We start from the raw sequence: 21096 nt of genomic DNA, 5'->3' as shown, positions 1-21096 counted from the left end.
GGCTGAGACGTCTAAGAGGGACACAGAATTAGTTCCAATGCATACGATAATGTAAGTCAACAAGTGCTTTAAAATGCATCACACCTGTAAAGCATGCCCATGTGCACTACTTTTTGCATTTCTTTTTTTAATTTTTATTAAAATAGTGAAAAGAAGAAAGTAAGCAAGGGATACCCAGCCCCATCTTCATTTTTTTTTCATGTGGTTTTTTAATGTATTGATAATGTCTGACAATGTGGATTTGTAAAGATCAGTTCGGGACATGATTTGCTAGCAGCTCTTTGCCATTACATGCTCTTGTGAGTGATTTCGCTTGTTCAAATAGAATGCTTCTGTCCAAAAGGAGATAACTGCTTACCAGAAAAATGCTGTACGTTGGGCCAATCGGCAGCAAGACACCTGATTTCTCCCCAGTTTTCCTCTTTAAAAACAGCACTGGATTTTACCCCCTGAATTTAAAAAACATATAAAACCAGAAAACAAAAGGCCTTACTTATACCTCCGTCGGAGGGTAAAATTTAGGACACTCTGAGCAAGTGTACTATTTCACCGCACGAAGTTTCACTTTGGCGGCACACAGCTAGACGGGAAAGGGAAGTGTCCTTTGGCTTTGATAGTAGTGTCGATGACCATATCAGTATGCACGCTATATATTTGTTGTTTTAGACAACATTTACAAAAGAACACTGCGTTGCACAGTACTTAGTTGAAGTCACATGTGGAAAAATGACAACTTTGATTGTAGATGACGATATGTGGCACGGTGACGCTTGTAACATATAGAATATATAAAATATTGTGCAGGAACTATCCATCATAATTGTCAATGTAATCGAATAGCCCGAGTGAACAAATGAATGAACGGACTAATGAAAGGACTCGCGCAGCAGTCCCTCACTTTTGCCCCTCCCCACAAATTGGTTGTGCGAGAGCACGCACCCTTTTCCTCAACGCCTTTGTATCGCAAGTCCAACCATCAACCACTGCCAACCACGAAAACAGGCGAAAAGGCAATGAAAGCTATTTGCTTTAAAAAAGCACTTTCAAAATGAGTGCCAACACTGCATTGAGTACAATTTGGTTTATTTTTGAAGCAGAGTAATTGAGGTTGCACACTTCGTTGCAGTGTGAGTTCAACGAACGTACTCGCTGGCGAGTGTGTTCTTCAGCCAGGGCTAGGCAAAGATAGTTTGCAATTGTACAGTGGAACCTCGTTGATACGATTCTGCATAATACCTTTTTCGGGATGGTATCTTTTCTTTTTTTCTCTCTCTCTCTTCCCGATAATACGATTGGTTAATAATACGTTGGATGATACGATTTTCGGATGGTACGCTTCATTTTCCGGTTCCCGTGAAGATCATATCATCGAAATTCCACTGTATCATGATACTATACAAGATACTCGGGCAACAAGTATTTGAGTACAGGTACAAGATACTACCGCTATTATTGTATCCGATACGACACTTTTCATTTGTATCTTAACCCCTGACATGGTAGTTGAAGTGGTCGAATTGGTCAAAATTTTCGATTATCTGATTTATTATTTTTGGGGGATTCTTGGACCTTCATTTACCTCGTGGGGAATTATTATAACAAAATACGCAATAGAAATCGAGAATACAGCACTTTGCTTATTTCCTGTCATCAAAAATTGCCAAAAAATCAGGCTTCGAGCTCAGTTTTCTCAGCTTTCATTTTTTGTGCAGTTGCTTTCAGTCATTCCAGTTCCATTTTACAACGAATGAAGACAAAATCATTGTATTTTGCATTTAGATCCTGAAACATTGATGAGTGCAACAAAGCGGTCCATTTTTATGTGCAAGGTCGTTAGTAAAACAATATGCATGGGAAAGTTCAAAAAAAATTTGGTGCTCATTTCGGCATTTAAAAAATAAACCAATAGTTTATTGCACAGAATGGGTCTTTGCGAGCATGCTGATGTGAAAATCTTGGCAAATTTATGTGTAATTAATTACTTTGGTGATGACCATTAGAGGCTGTCAAGTGTTGTAACTTGAAAACTGATAGATAGCACTAAACAGATTTCAGTTATGATATCAGCATAACAAATTGCATCTACATTCCAAATTTCATCAATTTATTTAATTTTCATTTCTTTCAAAAAAGTATTCATTGCCACGTCCCTCTTAAAGCTACTTCGATACATTCACAAATTTCTTTTCATAGGTCCATATAATGTAGCAGCAAATGTGTATGCACAAAAATGTTTGCTTGGAAATTTCTTAACTCCTACCAACTTTGTTTCATTTGAATGAAATGTCTGTTAGTATCTCAAAAGTTTTGTCTTTCTTGCTTAAAGTATAATATTTTCATTCCGAAACAATTTATTGTGGTTGCTTTAGCTGCTTAACATGAAAGCTCTTTATACACTGTGCTGTCAGTGGTTTTGGCTTGTCGCTTTTGTAATTGATGGGAGTCGCTGCTCTGCTTTCCAACCAGCTAGTGGGTCGCCATCTGAATACAAGAACATCATTAAAAGCTTCTGCATGATAGCACAAATACCACAGTGGAGTTTTACCTTGTCTGTAAAAACAAAAAAATCAAGAAAACAAAGAGTCAGCTGCGCACAGACATTCGTGAACTTGTTTTTGCTGAAGCAGCAGGAATGCCTCCTTGTGACTCTGCTCCACCAATAGGGATGCACAGACCTGATCACCTGCCCTCGCTGGAGGGCTCTGGTGGAAATACATAAGAATGTTGCTGCCTTTAGTTTTATTCAGGTGGCTTAATGGCAACAGTATCAGGTTGAGAAGTGGAGTTCAGCCAACATTTATAGTTTCGCACTGGTGATGTTGTAATAGTGGTATCTTATATCTTACGATACATACTTTCATGTATTGGAAGTACAGATACTGATACACGTCTTGCCAGACGTATTATGACACAGATAGAAGATACCCAAGGAGTATCTAAGATACATGTATCTTTAGTGTATACATGTATCTTTACTGTCTGCAGCGAGTTTTACCAAGTCTTCCCGTCTGACAGGCTGCAGATGGCACTAATGGCAAAGTGCACTTGCTCAAAGTGACATTAAATTTGCCAACTGTGAGGAAACGGTATCCACTGTGGTGACTTAGCGGCTGTAGAATTCTGCTACAGAGCACAGGTGTGCTTCCCAGCCAACAGCACCCCCACACTCCAATGGGGACAGATTGCAAACATGCTCATGCACCGTACTTTGTGTGCACATTAAAGAACTTCAGGTGGTCAAAACTAATCCAGCCCTCCACTATGTCGTCTCTCATAACCTGTGTGTTGCTTTCCGTCACTAATTTACTCAATCAATCAACAAATCAATCAATCAGAAAACGATGACAAAACATTGAACATGGAATGTGATAGATTCAGAAGTGCCTGCTAATCAGTGTTCACGAAAGGAGAAGAAGCAGAGAGGTTAAATTGCTATTGCCAGATCCCACTGTCAACAATTTATGAAGCAATTTAGATAATGTATTAGCAGCATGGGTTACAAATGTTGCTTTGGTATTGATTGATTTTACAACTTTTGTGCTTCTTGGAAGTGATTGTGTGTGTTGCTAGCTGCGCCAGACAAGACTTTGTTTTGTTCTTGCAGACGACTGCACCACCAGGACGAGCCGCTCGGCAGGAAGGATGTGAGTAGCACTGATTTTTACTTTATATGGAAAAGCGTGATAAAAAGCAGTTGCTTAATCCATCCAGGGCTTTGGCAAGTGTAGCTCATCTGCACAATTTTATTGATACTATAAGTTTTGTATAAGTACAGCTCGTCCATTCTAATTATGCCTGCTTGTCGTGTTTCACATGTGCAAAGATAGCCCTTTGGTTCTGTGCATTGGTCACAGGTAGCACCACCATACTGTGTCAGTATAAAGATTTAGAGGGAAATGTTAGCAGGACGCAGCTGCTTTATGTTGCAGCCTGCCAGTATGTGACGCTCTACCAATGCATGGTTGGTTGGTAGAAAAAATTTATTGAGGTCCTGGCAGGACCTCAATAAAGTTCCTGGTTTTGTGCATGAAAAATAAAAAGAATAAGATAAAGCTGTGGCTATGTTTCATTGCACTCCTAGTGATGCTGAATTGCAGGTTTGATATTGTGAAAAACACAGTATCGTAGCATGCCGTGAGGCAAAGCATAGCCAGTACATGTATCAGCTACGCGCACACCGACTGAATTTCGCTTATTCTCAGTAAATTGCACTTCTGCAACTTTATGTTGTCTGTAATGCTGTCAGCCTTCAAACACAAATATATATATTGGTCAGTAGCATAAGGAAAAAAACGGGGCTTGCTTAGTGATTAACTATTTCCCTACCATGGGGAACATAGGTGTTTTTTGTATGTTACGCCGTTTTTTTTTTTCTCGTTTTTTTTTTTTTGTCTGAAGGAACTACTGCACTCAATATTTTATGTAAAACATAAACAAAAAGCAGTATGAATGCACTTTTCACGCATAAATGTTTTATGAACAAGATGTAAGTCATAAAAAAGATATAAATTTGCCAAAATCAAGATTGTGGGATAACATTTAACAAAATTTATAAAGGCATGCTTTTATCTACTAAGAAAAAGATGTAGCAAAAATTATGAAATATACAAAATGTATTGCCGTCTAACAGGCACTTTCTCCAAAAAAATGTAACATTTTCATTGAACAGGTATTCTGCTACAAAAATTTAACTGCAAGCACTACAGTTGGGCGTATCGGGCTGCAGCGGCCGATGTTCTGGGCTGATTTGCGTCGTCGTCGCTTTCAGACTCAAAGTTCCACGAAAAGTCAGCGTCCCCCTACTCGCTGCTGCCCAATGCATTGATAAGATCAGCCGCAGAGGCAGCGGAATCGCGAGATCTGCTATCTCCCGAAGCGCGCGCCCTGCTTCCAGAGCCGGACATTTTTGCATTCTGCTTTGACGATAGCAAGACTTCACAGCACGTTCAGAAATCACCGCCTCTCGGGAAAAAAGCAAACTGCTTAGAAAACTAAAATATAGTTCTCCTCCTTCACGTCCGATAGCGCAATGTGTCCATGAGTGGCACGTTAGGTCTCGAAAGTGGCGTTCCAAACCATTGATAGCGGGCCAACAATGCCCAGTGGGCGCGGTACGGAAAGAGTTAATCAACCAAGCAGGGCTGGTTCATAACTCAACTGGCGGGACTGGTTTGGCACCATTGTTTGGCACCCCAAACAATGTCGTCCTCGGTGCCATCGAGTGCATTGGATATGCAGCATATGGCCATTATGCGTTATTGTTTTAATTTTTTACCTCATCTTATAGTCACTGTAATCCTTCAGCAGTTATCTTGATTGTAACTGTGGTTGCCATTGTAATTCATGATGTGTATTTCAAGGATTGCCCGTGCTGAGTGAATAGAAAAATTTAATGAAACACTGATTGTTGCTTGCAGGCCTGCTAGATGAAACTGGCTTTGCCTTTGTACGGAGCTGCATTGAAGCCATAGAGGCAAGGGGCTTGGAAGATCAGGGCCTCTATCGAATTGTGGGTGTGAATTCAAAGGTTATCAAGCTCACACAGATGGCATTTGGTGAGACTTTCTGTTCTTCATAAGCTCTAGAATTCTGCTAGCAGTAGTGGAATACTGGTTCTGCATGTCATGTTTGTGCAGTGCAAAAAAAAAAAGTGAAGTTACTATAAATTCCACATATGCGCTGTGTGTCATATGTTTTTGATTACCTTTGGCTGAAGGGCAACATAGCTTTTGCAGATCAGAGTGTCTAGTTAATGAAAAATTCCCCTGATTATGTCTTAATTACCATGAAATCTTAGGTACTTCTCCAGAAGAAGGCATGCTGCAATTAAATGGCCCTGCACCAAGGATTGACAGTGCAAACAGTCAAACGAGTGGTGCAAAGATAAAGCGAGGATGATCATGTCTGCAAAGCGTTGCGCTGATCTTGGAGGGTCATCTCTCCTGTTTCCCCACCAGCAGAGATAACATTACACGAATGGCATTTCCATGTCACATGAATGCTGCCTGCAGCATACGAATAGCCAGCAGCAGTACAAACAACTCTGGGATTTCTGTGAAGCACATAGTGCACAGAACCACCTCTGTAAGAAATGCACAGCAAGAGAAAAAGGGAGACAGAACGGGGGTGTCAGTTACTTCGTCATCTGGGCCCTCAGCTCCAATGTGGGAGAAAGGAGAGAGTCTGTGCTGGCGGGGAGGGTACTTTGCCTCCTCGCCCCATGGCCTCGCACTTTTCATTTGCTGCAGTCTCGGCTACCATTAAACCCTTTTCAAAAATTCTTGCAGTATAACACTACTTGGACAGTGTTTTAAATTTTCTAGAAAACAACCTAAATATCTTACAAGGCCTGGTGAGAGAGGCCTTTAACATTTGTGCCTACGTTATTGTGTTTGAGGTTATAGCTTAGGAGTCGTGTGCATGATTTCTGGCTTGAAGCTGAAGAAAATAGTTGAAACTCTTACTTACTTTGCTGGATGGCTTGGAAGTTCTGCAGCATTTTTGCGTAGACATTCATCATTTCAGTGTTTTTTTGTTTTTTGTTTTTTTTTGATGAAAGAGTTGTAACAGACTAGTATGGGGGAGCCTACTAAAACTTCTAAGAACTTGAAAAGAAATTAATGTCAAATTTTTGGTAATATATCTTTAAACCACATGTAAAATACAAGGTACTGCCTTATGCTAGTTTAATTAAAGTTCTCTTACCCTTTCTTTCTTTCTCTCCTTTTAATTGACATGAATTCTTCTTTTTGTAGCAGACAACACAGAGTAGTCAACAACTTGACCCGCAGCTTGGTGTGTTCTTTTTTTTTTTAGTTTATAATTTATACTGCTGCTTTTGTTTCTTGCACTGCTGCAGACCCAAAACGAACAGAAAACCCTGATTTCATGAACTCCGAGGAGTGGGAGGTCAAGACGATTACGAGTGCGCTTAAGAATTATTTCAGGTAAGTGTATTGCAATGCCTGCTATGCACGTGCTGGATTTGTAGTGTAGATCTACCTGCTTGTGCATGTTAGCAGAGCAAATGGCTCTATGTGCTAATGCTTAATGTCATAGTTTTGCGTACTCGGGGGCTTTCAGCAGAGGTTAAAGAATTATTGAGTTAGTGGTCAGTTTCTTTATACTAGTGTTACAAACTGTAGGGACATATCTCGAAGTGTGGAAACTTCATCCCTATTGTTTCATAGGGAATGGCCTGGCCTAGCTGCCAGAGGGCACGGGAAGTTTTGGAACTCTTCCCATTGCGAAGTATCAAAATTGATAGTCTTCATACAACCTGAAGAAAGTTCTTGACGCTATCAGATTTTATTCAGTAGACACACTTGTAGGGCTGTTGTAGTTAATTTTTTGGGTCTAGCAGTGTAGTCATTATCATAACTTTTGCATACTTCCATCATGGAAGCTCATAACATGCCAAATGCTGAGGTACAAACATTCACCTTTCAAACATGCCTTCACAGTTATCAAGCATCATCGTGTCATTCAGTAGAACTTCAGATATTCTTTCTCTAGTTAAATGTGATAAAGTTCTGCTGTTTCCTTTGCGTAGAGGTAAGCATAGGAACATTATGTGACTTGCATCGTTTAATGTAAGGATCTGTAGTGTTGATAGGTCTGCAAGGATATTCGTTAAAAGTACCTAATAATGCTGCCTTGGCCTTCATTTCGTCAAGGCACTTATCCTTGAACTGTGATTATCTGAGAGCTCTCACGCTAGTTTTTATTTATATGAAGAAAATATCTTGGGGTGTTGACAGCTCTTTTTTTTAACATATGCTCCATACTAGGATCTTGTTTTCTCTTGGCTACATACCATGCTGTGACCTGCTGCTTTTTAAGCTTTATTCCCTTCACCTGTGCCTGAAATTTGCAAAGAGCAAATGCAGTGATGTATTCTTGTATGCCAGGGCAATGCCGTGGATTGAGCATCGTGTGACGCATCCCATAGCCAATAATTTCCTGTACCTCCTTTCAGAAACCTGCCTGAACCACTGATGACGTTTCGTTTGCACACTGCCTTTATTAGCGCAGCGAGTAAGTTCCCTTGCTATGCATTAACAAACCCGCTGCTGGCTGTGCCTGCATCATGCAGGGCTGTAGTGCTTCAGAAAGTGACCATAGCAGTTTAATGTCCCCATCACAGGCTGCATTCTCTGCTGCAGTGTTTCTCAAACTTTAGTCTGTGGACTCCCAGAAGTTGTTGAGACAATTCCAGGGTGTTCGCCAGGGACCTGTTCCAGAGAGGCGCCATCGACAGGCATTGTTTATCAAAGATGGAGGAAAATATCTGGCTGGAACTGGCTATTACCATATTTTTGCATGTATAACTCGCATTAAGTTAAGAAAGTTTAGTAAGTTTAACCATCTTTGCTGAGTATAGTAGTCACCGGGATTTGTACCAACATAGCCAATGATGAGTATATTCATGAGAAAAAATACCTCGAAATGTGGACCATTGACAAGTATATTCGGCAGCTTGCTTCTAGTTCCAGTTTTCAATGCTAGATGGCTGCACTTGTCATTGCTAGTGGAATTGTGTGTAGTTTTTCTCTTTGTTATGGGCTGCTTAAAACACTTGCATTGGAAACATGGCTGCCTGCGTGCCACATTTCTAATAAATTTCCGAGAAATTTGGCGCTACTATATTCATCATTTTTTGCGATATGGGAAGTGTTAAGTACAAAGTGGGGTGGCAGGGGTCATATGCAAATCTTGCCTTCAGGTGTAGATTCATGACAATGTTTTTCACGTAACATGGAGATACTCCTGAAGTTAGGCGCTCTGCATTGCTGTGAAGCCACAGCATGTTTCAACAGCAAGAGCAGTGATGACTTAGTGTACATAACGGGATTGTTTCTGGAGCTTTGCATTGTGATGACAGTTGTAAGAACTTTTTTTTTTAGAAAGGTTTCTTTCTTTCTTTCTTTCTTTCTTTCTTTCTTTCTTTCTTTCTTTCTTTCTTTTACGGGGTATATAGCAAGGTTACACAGGCCGAATCCTGCCCCCCTCTTTTTTTAACTGTGGTAATTCAGTATGTGGGGGAATGTATTCAGAGGTGGGTTATACACGCAGAACTGTGCGATATATTGCTTTTAGCTGTTGGCTCAAGGATAATGTCTTTTTTTTTTAAAGCACGGATACAAAGCATGCTTTTTTTCTTTGCATGCTTTTCATTACTTAAGATGAGTGCAGGATCCATACAGAGACCATGACAAAAGTTTGAGCACCACTAGTCTACTGAAATGAAGGCTCATGAGCCTGGCATACTAATGCTACAGAGAGTTCTGGTTATAGTTCGGTACACCAGTGATGGATAGTTCATGTAACCTCAGATGATGCCTCAATGCATTTTTCAGCATTTTTAATTGCGCCAACCCTGAATTGGTTATGCATGACACATTGTAATGCCCTGCACTGTATGTTTTTTGCTGTGCTGAGGCTGTTTCTTGCATGCCTTTTGCAGGCAAGGTTGAGAATACTTACACATAATAAATCTAACTTATTTGCTCTTCGCTAGTGAGAGAGTTGCAGAATAATATAGTCTGTCATTATGTGTCATAGTATTCTTTTTTTTTTTTAGTTTCTAGTGGTCTGGTTCTCACTTATAAATTGTAAGTAGGGCTTGTTTGTAAATTACGTTGTGCTGTTGTTCTCAGATCACGCTATAGAAACAGTCACATTGCAAGCAATTACGGCTTTCTGATACACAGAAGTGCTTTACACTTTTTTTACCAAGATTGTATGCAAATATCGAATAGTTATTTTTTTAGCATGGTGTTTATTTTATGGCTTCGTTAAATAGTCTGGAATTTCAGTGTTATGCGAGGTGACATGTAAGGTGCAAGAGGTTCTGTCGCAAGTGTCGGGTTACTGTGAACCCGTGTTTTAGGATAGTGTTTCAATTTCTAGTAGACCACTTCGAACCTGAGATTAGACTTGCCATGGTGGCCCAAGGGCTACTATAGTAGAATTTCATTGATACGTTTCTGCAATCAACATTTATGTATAATACGGTTTCGAGCGAATACTTTTTTTTTTCCTTATATACGATTATTTTCTGATACGTTTTCTGGTTCCCGTGAAGATTGTACTCGAGATTCCACTGTATGTAATTGCACTGCTGAGCAAGTCACAACTTCTTGTCCAAATGCTCCAAATATCCAGGTGTAACACCAGGACATTTGCAATGAATAACTTAATTCTAAGAACTGTTTTTGCTGTGTAGCTTAAAACTTCATAGGTAGTGTATGAAACATTACACAGGGTCTGCGGGATCTGCCGTTTGCTGAGAGGTTCATATGGCTTGTGGGACCGCAACTGTTCATGAATTGCAATTTAGCACTGTACTGCAGTTTACAGTAAATACAGTAGGCTCCATTCAAAGTGAACATGAAGGCAGTTTGGAAATCTAATCAGAAGTTTGCTTAGAGGAAAGTACTGAAGTTGTGCGAAAATTAATGAAAATAATTCGCTTTTGCTGCATCGCGTCAAGCTATTGAACTGACTGTTCATCCTTTCAGAGTATGTAGCTCAATAGAGTTCATATTAAAGGGAGTCTACTGTATTTCTCATAGTCTGTGTTTCATGCTCTAGTGTCACACCTGACATTCCATTCTCTTGAACTTGGTTTTAGAGCAAGAAAACAAGGTCAAGAGGACAGCAGCTATAGAAGAGCTAGTCTCTCAGCTGCCACCTGATAATCAACGCATGGCTGCACTACTGATACGGCACTTGCAGAAGTAAGCTTAATTGGGTTTATCAGTTTCCTCTTTGCTTTGATTCCTGTAATTAAAAGAAATGATCTCACACTCTATACCAAATCTTAAGAAACAATAAAACTCTTGGCCAGCTCTTCATAATTAACAGTAAATATTTCTGAATTCCAAAGGTTAGTATAACTCATCTAGTCAAACGTTGAAGGACTTTTGCCATTAACGTTTTGTCACAGGTGTCTTTTTACCCAGTAGCCATGCCAGGGAACTTTGCAGCAAAGGAACATTGCAGATAATTGATTCTATACCCATCTATGCGATTAGTTCTGGTTCACACTGGGACAAAGGTAGCACAGTGAAATTAGTTTTTTATTTGCTAGTGCTCATTAAAGATGTCATGGAACCATATGCGGTGTCATTTGATATTGAAGGTGGCAGGAAGGTTTAAAATCAAAATAGTACAGCATTTTCAGCATGGCTTGCCGCAGAATTATTGTACCATATTCGCTGTCCAATTCGATATCTGGTTTTCATTTATGGTAGGTATTGTTGGGACAGAAATAAAATAATTCGGAAAGCTAGGCTTGAAAATTTTGGTGACGACTCATTTGATAAGCAAAAAAAAAACAAGGAAAGAAAGCAAAAAACTAGCTTTATAGGTTATGTCGGGCCTAGTGTTTACTATATTACTTAATTGCATGAATATAATGCAAAGTGGGACTTTTGACTACCTGAGATGTTTCTTTGCGCTCTTATTTTAACATGCACACACGCAAAAAGGAAGGCTTCTTTGTAATCCTTCAAATATGTACGATAAATGTGTGTTTTGATGCTAAATCGCTGAAATTGCATTATTTTTGGGCTGTCGGGTGAAAGAAGCATAGGTCGGCAAACTCGCTCATAAGTCAACTCATTCAAGCTCGTACCGGCCTGTGCGTCTGAGTGAGTCCAACCGCATATAATTTGGCGAGTTTCAGTCCAAGTGAGTTTGGCTGCTTAGAATTCTAGCGAGTCTGAGCCCAAGTGAGCCCTAAGCAAAAAATACCTTTTGTAAGTCTAAGTAAGTTGCGTTTACTTTGCTTTCCTATGAAAAGGATCCAAATAAATTGCTTGTATACCTGCACATTTTCCTTCAATTTTCAGGGTCTCTGACTATGCATCATCGAATTTGATGACCGTGTCAAACCTGGGTGTTTGCTTTGGTCCGACATTACTTCGGCCAGAAGAGGAAACTATGGCAGCCATCATGGACATAAAGTTCTGCAATGTGGTTGTTGAAATCCTCATCGAAAACTGTGATAAGGTAAAGTTTAACCAGAATGGTATACTTAAACTGCGCTAACCCATACGGACAAAGACGACCCAGACAAGACGTGACAATGTACAGCGAAGTAAAAATGTGGCAAGCCTGACACATTTGAAATTATTATTAAGAATATTGCGAAACAAACTACAGTGGAGCCCCAATTATACGACTTCGAGGGGGCCACGCAACACCGTCGTATAATCCGGGGGTCGTATAATCGAAAAACTAACAATATAGGCAGTGACGCTCAGTCTTGCCCAAAAACAGTCGCAGACCGCCTGAATAATCCCGTGGCACGAATGTGCACTGCTTCCGAGGAAGGTAGATTAAATTATTAAAAAATTACTGTATTTATTCAATTGTAACGCGAGTTTCTTTTCTTGTGGTTTTCATTGCTTGAACTCGACCCTCACGTTGCATACGAATAACAGCATAATTGACCATTTTAAGACGAATATTCTAATTCCCGCAATTTTTAGCATTACGTTGGCAACCTGTAACATTAAGTCTCAATCCATTCCATTGACAAGTCGACCGAGATCAGAACTTTTTGTTGGTTGGAATCGACATTGTTTTCGCTGTGCTTGTGACTGGTTACGAGGCTACAATACCCTACAGCCTTTTATGGTTCGACTCCGTTCATTCGTGACGTTATGGCGACACAGCGCATTCGGTATGACGGTCGCTTCGAGAGACGAGCAATTTTGATGGCCGAGGAGCTGAGGAAGTCTGCCACAGCTCGGGGGTGTCTCGATGTCGACGATTTGTGGATGACGGGACCAGCGGCAGGCCCTCTTCAAATGCGAGGCCAGTCGGAAAGGCTCTGTGCGACTTGAAGTGGCCTGGTACTGACCCCGAATGAAACGGTTGTGCGGTCTTTTAGGAAGTACTTAAATCTCAAACAAGTTCGACGACACGGAAGATGACTTGATTCTCGGGCGATCACTTTTGGAGATAATTTCGCTTTCGTGAGGGCTCGTCCCGGCACCGAACCCCTCGAAGTATACTGCCGACAGCTCTCTTGGCGCTGATAGCGAGCTTAGGACAGCTCGAGAAACACTTGTCGGGGACGCTTTCAGTGCCGAGGCCTGCGAAATTTCGCAAAAATGAAACTTTCTACGAAAGTGATCGCCCGGGAGTACGGCTCAAGGAAAGCTGTCTCCTCTTCAGGCGACCATGATGAGTGACTCAGCACAACACAATCATGAATGATTCGCAGTTATCATGTTCCGCTTCAATGGCTAAAGGGCGTCAGACAAAAAGTTGCAAACAATGCAACTTAACGACTAAGTTTGAGGCCTCAGAAGACATTTGGCCGGGTACGATGAGGACACATATTCCACGATCAATATTAAAAACTAGACAATATGCACAATGAAGAAAAGAACAAAGTAAAGCATACATACAGTTAAACCTGCTTATAACAAACCTCCATATAACAAATTCCTGGATATAACAAAATTTTTCTATTCCCCGCCATTACTCCATAGAAGCACATGTATTTGAGACCTCTACGTAACGAAGTGGCAGCGGGAGACCCCCTCGATATAACGAATTTTCCCCGCTGACAACCTAGAGATTTCGCCCCAAATTTTGTCATTGTTTCACGAGCAGCAACGGGAAGCACCTTCTCCGCCGCGACAGAATACGAAGCGAGCGCACGTGTGCGAGGCGGGCCTGCATCCCTCGACCCGGCGATCTTGCTGCCACGGGCGTGACCTGTCCCCCTCCCTTCATTCAAACCTGATCCTGCCGCTTGCTGCAGCTGGCCTAGCCTGCCAAGCCGGTACTCTCCTTTTCCAGTTGATGTTGCCGACGTGCTGGCAGACGCTGTGATACGTCACACTCGATGAGTGCGGACATGCGCTGTCAAACGCTGGCGGCGTGTGGAAGCGCCGCTGCAGAAGTGAGCGAAGTGACCTTCGTGCTGTTGTCTATCGCTTCAACGCAAACTGAGCGCCGAGAACGCACAGCACGCGCAAAGCTACGAGCCGCCGACGCACCTACACTGCCTAGACTCTGCCTCAACGCAGATCGCTTTCAAGATACAGCCCGCGCGACCGCACGCCGCTGCGCAGTACGCAGTTGATGCCAGAGTACAGTACAACGCCGCCCGCTGCCCCCCCCCCCCTCCCTCGCTTCCTCGCCGGTGCCTCGAGCGCAACGGAAGAAGGTGCGCTTCCTCCCTGCTTTTCTTTCGTGCGCGCGTGAGATTTAGACGCGGTCGTCTGCTCCCCTCGCACGTTTTTACTCGGACATACAGCATACGGCGTGCGGCGACTGCGTTATCGCCCTTGGGCTTTATACGGAACATCTATGAGCCAAAACACATTTTAGGGCCATACTTTTATTGGCGGAAACCGAAAATATATCATAGTTGTCGCCGCCGGCACTTTGGGCGGCCAATGCCATCGTCAAGTCACTAAGCCAAGTGACATGAAAAGTCAAAATTTCCGCTCGGGCCGGCGCGGGGTGGCAGTTCGCAACGTACGATGCGGGAACGGTCCCACAGTTGTGACGCAATAGCGGGGTAACCCCTTGGGGTTACCAATGCGTTGGGTTTTATGGGAGCTGTGCCGGGACCGGCCGAAAACGATGTAACAGCCGGGACAACGCAGCACCCGGGAACGTAACAGCGGGGTCCTACTGTAACACTATACGACGCCATCGTGACGCTCGCTCTTCGTTTCCGATGCCTCGCGCTTGTGCGAAACGACACGTGTCCACGCATCCAGTACGTACCTGGTGTGACATTCCAAGGATGAGGGCTTCGACGAAAACGGAAAACAGGTGCGCGTTACAATCGAGGGCGCGTTAGAATTGAGTAAATACGGTAAGCGTTTCTTTTTCGAATTTTTGGGCCGAACCTGCATATAACGAAATCCTCTTTATTACGAAGTTTTTCGAGAATTTGTCAATTTCGTTATATCCAGGTTTAACCGTATTAGAAACAAAGTACACACAAAAAATTTAAAGAAATAACTCGTACACATAGAAAAAGAAAGAATATACATAATTTCAATGCCAAATTAGGAATTTAGAGGCATTACTATGCAGCAAACTACATTGTTGCATTGATAATTTAATACCGTTTAGGTTAGTAACATTCCAATTCCAATTTTCTTATTTCATACCAATTTTTATTGTATTCAAGTAAATTTACAAAAGTTCTATTCGAGATCTGGATAACCAATTCAGTCGATTTTCATTAATTCGACCCTGACAGGATAGACGAAATTGATCGAATTATTCGGTGGGTAAAGTTAAACAAGATGCAGTAAAAAACGCCAGAACACACCGCTGATTGATTTGGCAATATTTGCCCTATTCTAATATGCCCCCGAATCAAATGCACACGCACTTTCTATGTGCCTGAAGCAGAAAAATAAAGCAGAAATGACATTACATCTCCTAAACAAAGTAGACATCTAACGCACTCCTGATATTTTTGCAAGAAAAATGGGCAAGGGTCTAATACGTCGTTGCACATTGGCAGCTGGTTTTCTAAAGTCAGGTTCATCACATGAACAGTACATGTATGCGTTAAAGCATACAAGAGCCATAAAGGCTGTTTTGGTTTCGTGTTCAATTGCACCACGCAGATGGAACACTGTTGCTGAACAATGCAGAAGCATTTCAGCGCAACCAATATTTCTAAAAGCAGTTTTCCCATCTATTATATCAGAAAAAAAAAAACATTCAGTCAGCACAGAATATAAACTTGGTCAAAAAAAGCTGCTGAAGGCCTCACTTTCCAATGCAACATTGAAATGTTTGGCTGCTTATTGCAGCAACATTGCGGATCATTTTCAATGAAGTGGCTTCCTGCAGTCTTTCCAACCGTTTATGGGAGAACAGAAAGGTTAAGCTTCGACTTATGGCTTTTGCGCGACTTGGCAGGCTGCATGTTGCAGCACTTAGCAATTGCACACACTAGGTAACCATGCATCAACAGTAAGGAGGACTCGCATAACAACTGGAAACGTAGTCGCAGTTTTGGAACAGGCACATTGCCCTGCTGTGCCATTGTGCCTTGTAGTGCGCAGCTTACAAATTTTAGTTTTCAAATGTTGCACGCTGACGGAAGTCCAGTCTTTCTTTCAGAAGTTCCCCTGTGCAATGCTTCTGATACTTGCAAAAACACATGCACACATAAGTGTATATGTGTTCTTGCAGACATTAGACAGTACAACTATAATTTTGATGTATGTACAATGAAAGTGCAGTTTCAACATTCATGTATTCTTACCATATTGATGAGAAATTCATTTTTACACATTTTCTTATGTGCTGAGCACTTTTTGGCCTGTATAACTCCATGATGCAGATATTCAAAGCTTTCCCCCATAAAGAAGAGGCTAAGGTGTCCACGCCAGCATCCCGGTCATTAGATGGTGGGCAGGCATCAACACCATCAGAAGTAGTCCTGAGGGAACGACCGTCAGGACATCACTTCTCACGTGCCCATGGCACCGAAGGCCCTGGCTACACCTCGCCTTTAGCAGAGCTGGTAAGCGTACCACTTGGCTGGAAACTTAATTACCATACTAATTAAGTTTTCTCGATTGTGTTTTCTTTACCAATGTGCTCTCCATGGCCACAAATAAATGTCAACTAGTTCTCATTTTCTTTGATGTGGAATGGTGTTTTGGCTTTGGGTGGCTTAAAAAACACCAACAATCAATCCAAAATTAGCCTGGTGGAGTGTAATTTTTTTAAACTCAATTTGTATTCAATTGGTGAGAAATGGTTAATTATCGGCAGAGGAAACATAGGCAATGTTTTCCTTCTTGAACTTCGCCTGCATCGCAGTACCAGTACATAAATATATGGCATTGTGACTTCAGAGCAGTTTGAGCCATTTTCGCAGAGAGAAACTTCTCAAAACTCGTGAAATTGTACCTTTGATTCCTTTTGAGAGCAATGTTATCCTTGTTTATAAACTATTAACAAGTCCAGACCAGATGCAGTCCAAATCTTAAGATGTCGCCAGGAGCTAGTACAGAAATTCAAGCCTGTGGGTCATTTTTGTATGTGTGTGTGTGTGTGTTTTTTTTTTTTTTTTTTTTTTTGCTTGCCAAAACTCCAGTCATTGTACCACTGACATTTCTGATATTCCAGAAGTGTAGCTTAGCATCCCAGCTTAACTATTTTGTTACCATGAGAAAATTACGATACTTTTAGAGCTTTTCCTGTACCAAAACGACCCATACACGAGAAAATATCTTGAAATTGGGTACATCAAGCCGACTTACCGATACTGTGCTTTCAGCGCAGAATTCAAGTTTGGTCTTCATTTTCTCCGCTAGTTGTCAACATTTTATTGTTGAATTGAAGGTTGAATTTGAAAGAATAATTTAGCAGCTTAATCTTCTTTTGAGTTGCTCTTTAGTGTACCTTTCATATGTGACCCTTAGTGTCCCATTAAAGCCAAACCACCAGACGATCCCTTTATTATAAGTGATTGTGGGATTGTTCCAGATTAAGGTGGCACATGCTCTTTGTGTCAACGATAATGCCATGTCATTTGCAGCAGCGGGTCTACCCAGGGAGGCCCTACTCCTCCCAGCCTCACGTGGAGGCCAAGCGATTCAATTCATTGGCAGCGGCCACCCAAGCAATCCGTGCCAGCCAGATGCCGACTGCTCCGTCCCATCCGGCTGCTGTCACAGCTTTCAGCTCTTCCCGGTCAGGTGTGTGTCCTTGTATACTGTATGACAACCAACAAGGAAAAGACGAGGAATTGTGAAGCAGGAGTTTCAAATCTTCTGCGTCTTTGCTACGCAGAGACGTGCTATGTTTTTCAATTTTGTATCCAAGAAACTGTCAGAGATACAAAGGAGGAGCATGAAATGTGCAGGATGCTACAGAGGCGCATAAGGGGAGTGACATTTTATGCCATTGTCCTATCATGTGATGAGCAAAGAGCCTCCCTTTGAACCTGTATCTGATTTTTGAACGTCGCTATTGGAAATGATATTGGAAATGACAGGTAAAACTTAGCTTACTGGAAGCTACAGTTTGAGTGATATTGTGAACAAAAATATCATGGGATGAGCAAAGATCCTCCCTTTGGGCTTAAGTCAGTTAGATAGCAGACCATTTATGTAGAAAAATGTTTTGGAACCCTGTCCTTAGAAGTCTTTTATGCAGAAAGATAGTGGAATGCTGCTGTTATTCTTAGTCTTGAGGATTCTGCAGCCATCTGTTGCTGTGCAGTGGCTGCTCATATGTATGTTTTGTGACCATACTCTTTCCATTTCCTACTATTCTTTGTCCTTTTTCTATTCTCCCCACTGTATGCCAGTGGGAGATAAGCCAATAGAGGTAAGCAGATAAGCCAATAGAGGGCTTATCTGGTTAACCTGCCTGCTTTCCCTCTCTCCGTCTCCTTCACCAAAAGAGATAGAGAGTGAGATCGTTTATTTAGAGAAAAGTAGAGAGGTCAGTCTGAGCCAGCATGATCTGTCATGCTACTCTGCTTTGGAGAATGGCAACGAAAAGAGGTGATAATGAATTAGCATGAAAAGAAGGTGCACAACAAGAAGGTGCACATGAATTGTGCACTTATATTAAAGTGCACAATTGCTGCAGCACTGCTAAAGCTATGAGTTCAGTCTGGTACAGTGGCTGCATGGACTTGTTGGCATGGCATCTTCAATTCGTGTTTGTACGCACACAGAAATACATAGACGCAGAAAAGGACAAATACATAACCGCTTTCCAACAAATCTTTATTACAAAACCGTGCCTGTCATACTATGATCCCACATAACCCAAAGATAGCAGAGACATGCATTCATCACTGATGGAAGCAAGCAAAACCAGATATCTTTAGACAACACATACCATAAAAACTATGAACAAAGTATTCAGCACATACACAGTTGTTGTTTTTTCTCTCTCTCTTCATATCTCTCTCTCTCTCTCTCTCTCTCTCGAGATAGGAGTCGGGCAATCAATGTCTTACTAATGCATCATTTTTTTAGTTCGATTATGCAGTTAGCTTCTATGATAAGCTGTGTCATTTCGTTCAGTGTTGTGTTTAGTAAAGAGTGCAAAACAGCCTTCGTAGTCACTGCTACCACATGTTATTGAGCACATTCTGTCTAGTGTTTATTTGAGTGGAATATGGCCTATCACTGCTGCCACATGTTATTGAGAGCATGGAGGCAAAATGGTCAGCAGGCAAAATTCAACAGTGGTCAGCAGTGCATGCATGCAATTCACTAAAATATTCTAAGGGGACAGTGGTGGTGGTGGTGGTGATGTGAAGGTGCTTGTGTGCCAATTTGGCATTCTTCTAACCTCTTAAAAGTATACAAGAAAATGACCAATAGTCACAGGCGTACTGTAAAAATATAACATTTTAAGGAATCAAAACCTTCAGGGCAGGAAACTCAAAAAGCAGTGGTGCAGATACCTCACCTTAGTTATCTCGTTGAATTCATTTGTTAATGAAGCCTTAGTGTATGAGCAACAAACCCCATGGAGAGGAAACAGAGAAACATTAAAATGTACTTATTTTACCCATATAGGTGGGGCAACACTAACTAGAAAATAAAAAACAATGCGCAGAAGAAAATGCAAAAAAAAAAATCTGCTAAAGCTGACCATTCCTTTTTGAATATGCAGGACACCCTTTTTTATTTTGTATTGCTAATTTTGCTCTGGTTATCGGGTCTGTTATGATGACCAAGCTCATAGAATTAATGCAGTGATGATGCTTTGCTAGTGGAGCAGCTCACAGACTAATCATTTGGTAGTTTATTGATCATTTTTGGATTTCCATGATACTTGTCTGCATTGCTTTGTGTACCATAAAAGCGTGCCATAGCCAACCAACAAGCAACAAGATGCTTTAGGGCTTGCTTGAATTTCTCTCCCTGCCTTTGTTGCAGCTCCCACTGCAGGTTATGGGCCCAGGGACAATAGTCACAATGTGAACTCCAACAGCAGCAGCACAGAGTCCCTGAGCTCACGTTCAAATGCTTCCATCAGCCACCACTCACCAGTTCCCGGTGAGTGCTGTGCACAAGGCAATGCCTATTCAAGGCACACTTTCTAGAGTATCTCCATTGCGCTACAAGACTGTGCTTATTCAAGGATATCATTTTGCTAATTTTCATTTTAACTATGGAAAACTTCTCGTTTCATCGTGCAGTTTCAGAGGGGGAACGCACAATCCCCAGTGCAAGCACCTGTGAATCTAGCGAGAATCTAATGGATAGTTAGTGAAGGTCAATGCTGACAATGAGTTGAAGAAAAATTAAAACTTTGCTTACTAGTTCCAGTAGGAATCGAACCCACGGTACTGCAGGAAGGTGCTTGGAGACACACAGTTTAACTGCAGAGAGCTATCACTCAAATTGCACACTGGGTAGCTCATGCTGTATGTAATAACGTTTGCAACACACTAAGAAAATGGCCTCATGTGCACTTGTATTCTGAAGGCAACAGCGAATAGTACTTTCACACAGGTATTGCTGGCAATGTCGAAAACTTGTGAAATGAGTATAACTTGAAGCAACGCGAGGAAGATGAGGACAGGATCCAAAAACAAACACAACAGGACGATTCGGTTCCTGTCCTCGTCGTGTTCTGTGCTGCTTCAAGTTATACCCAAGATGTACCAACTCGCCCAAATGAAGTTGTTGCTACTTGTAAAATGAGAATGGCTGGTGTTTGACGGAAGTATTGATTCAAAGAAGATTCACTGTTTTATAGCCTGCAGACACAATAATGTTGAAGGTTCCACAAACAGGGTATCCCTAGAATACAAGTCTTATCAGCAAGGTCTTCCACAACTCTATGTCATAATGAATTCAGTAGGGAGGAGAGCTTCCTATGATGTGTCGAGTGGTTGCAGACACCAGGACAAATGGCATGTACCGAAGCAATCACATAGTAGCCAGCATGCCATAAAATGTGTATGCTTATATTGTTCAAAGTAGCATATCATGCTTAAACTTCTGCATGTGGGACAGACCAGCTTTTTTTAATGTGAAAGCATTACATGCCCCATTACGCGAGAATCCATTGGCATGACCGAAAGATGGTACCAAAAATGGCCGA

General features: G+C 41.6%; 1 protein-coding gene across 2 annotated transcripts in view; it reads left to right on the top strand.

Moving 5' to 3' along the window:
* Positions 1–21096, top strand: part of LOC119450012 (rho GTPase-activating protein 26) — a 62490-nt gene that overhangs the window by 33376 nt on the left and 8018 nt on the right. For both annotated transcript variants that reach the window (XM_037713345.2, XM_037713344.2), the window contains exons 14-22: positions 3605–3644; positions 5418–5555; positions 6860–6947; positions 7979–8037; positions 10637–10742; positions 11859–12018; positions 16349–16531; positions 17555–17714; positions 19923–20042. In XM_037713345.2, coding sequence (XP_037569273.1) covers positions 3605–3644; positions 5418–5555; positions 6860–6947; positions 7979–8037; positions 10637–10742; positions 11859–12018; positions 16349–16531; positions 17555–17714; positions 19923–20042 — 1054 coding nt within the window. The remainder of the gene's footprint in view (positions 1–3604; positions 3645–5417; positions 5556–6859; positions 6948–7978; positions 8038–10636; positions 10743–11858; positions 12019–16348; positions 16532–17554; positions 17715–19922; positions 20043–21096) is intronic.

The sequence above is a fragment of the Dermacentor silvarum genome, chromosome 4, assembly GCF_013339745.2.
Source record: "Dermacentor silvarum isolate Dsil-2018 chromosome 4, BIME_Dsil_1.4, whole genome shotgun sequence".
NCBI classification, from domain to species: domain Eukaryota; kingdom Metazoa; phylum Arthropoda; class Arachnida; order Ixodida; family Ixodidae; genus Dermacentor; species Dermacentor silvarum.
Note: the sequence above shows the minus strand (reverse complement) of the source record. Positions and strands in the feature narration are given on the sequence as shown.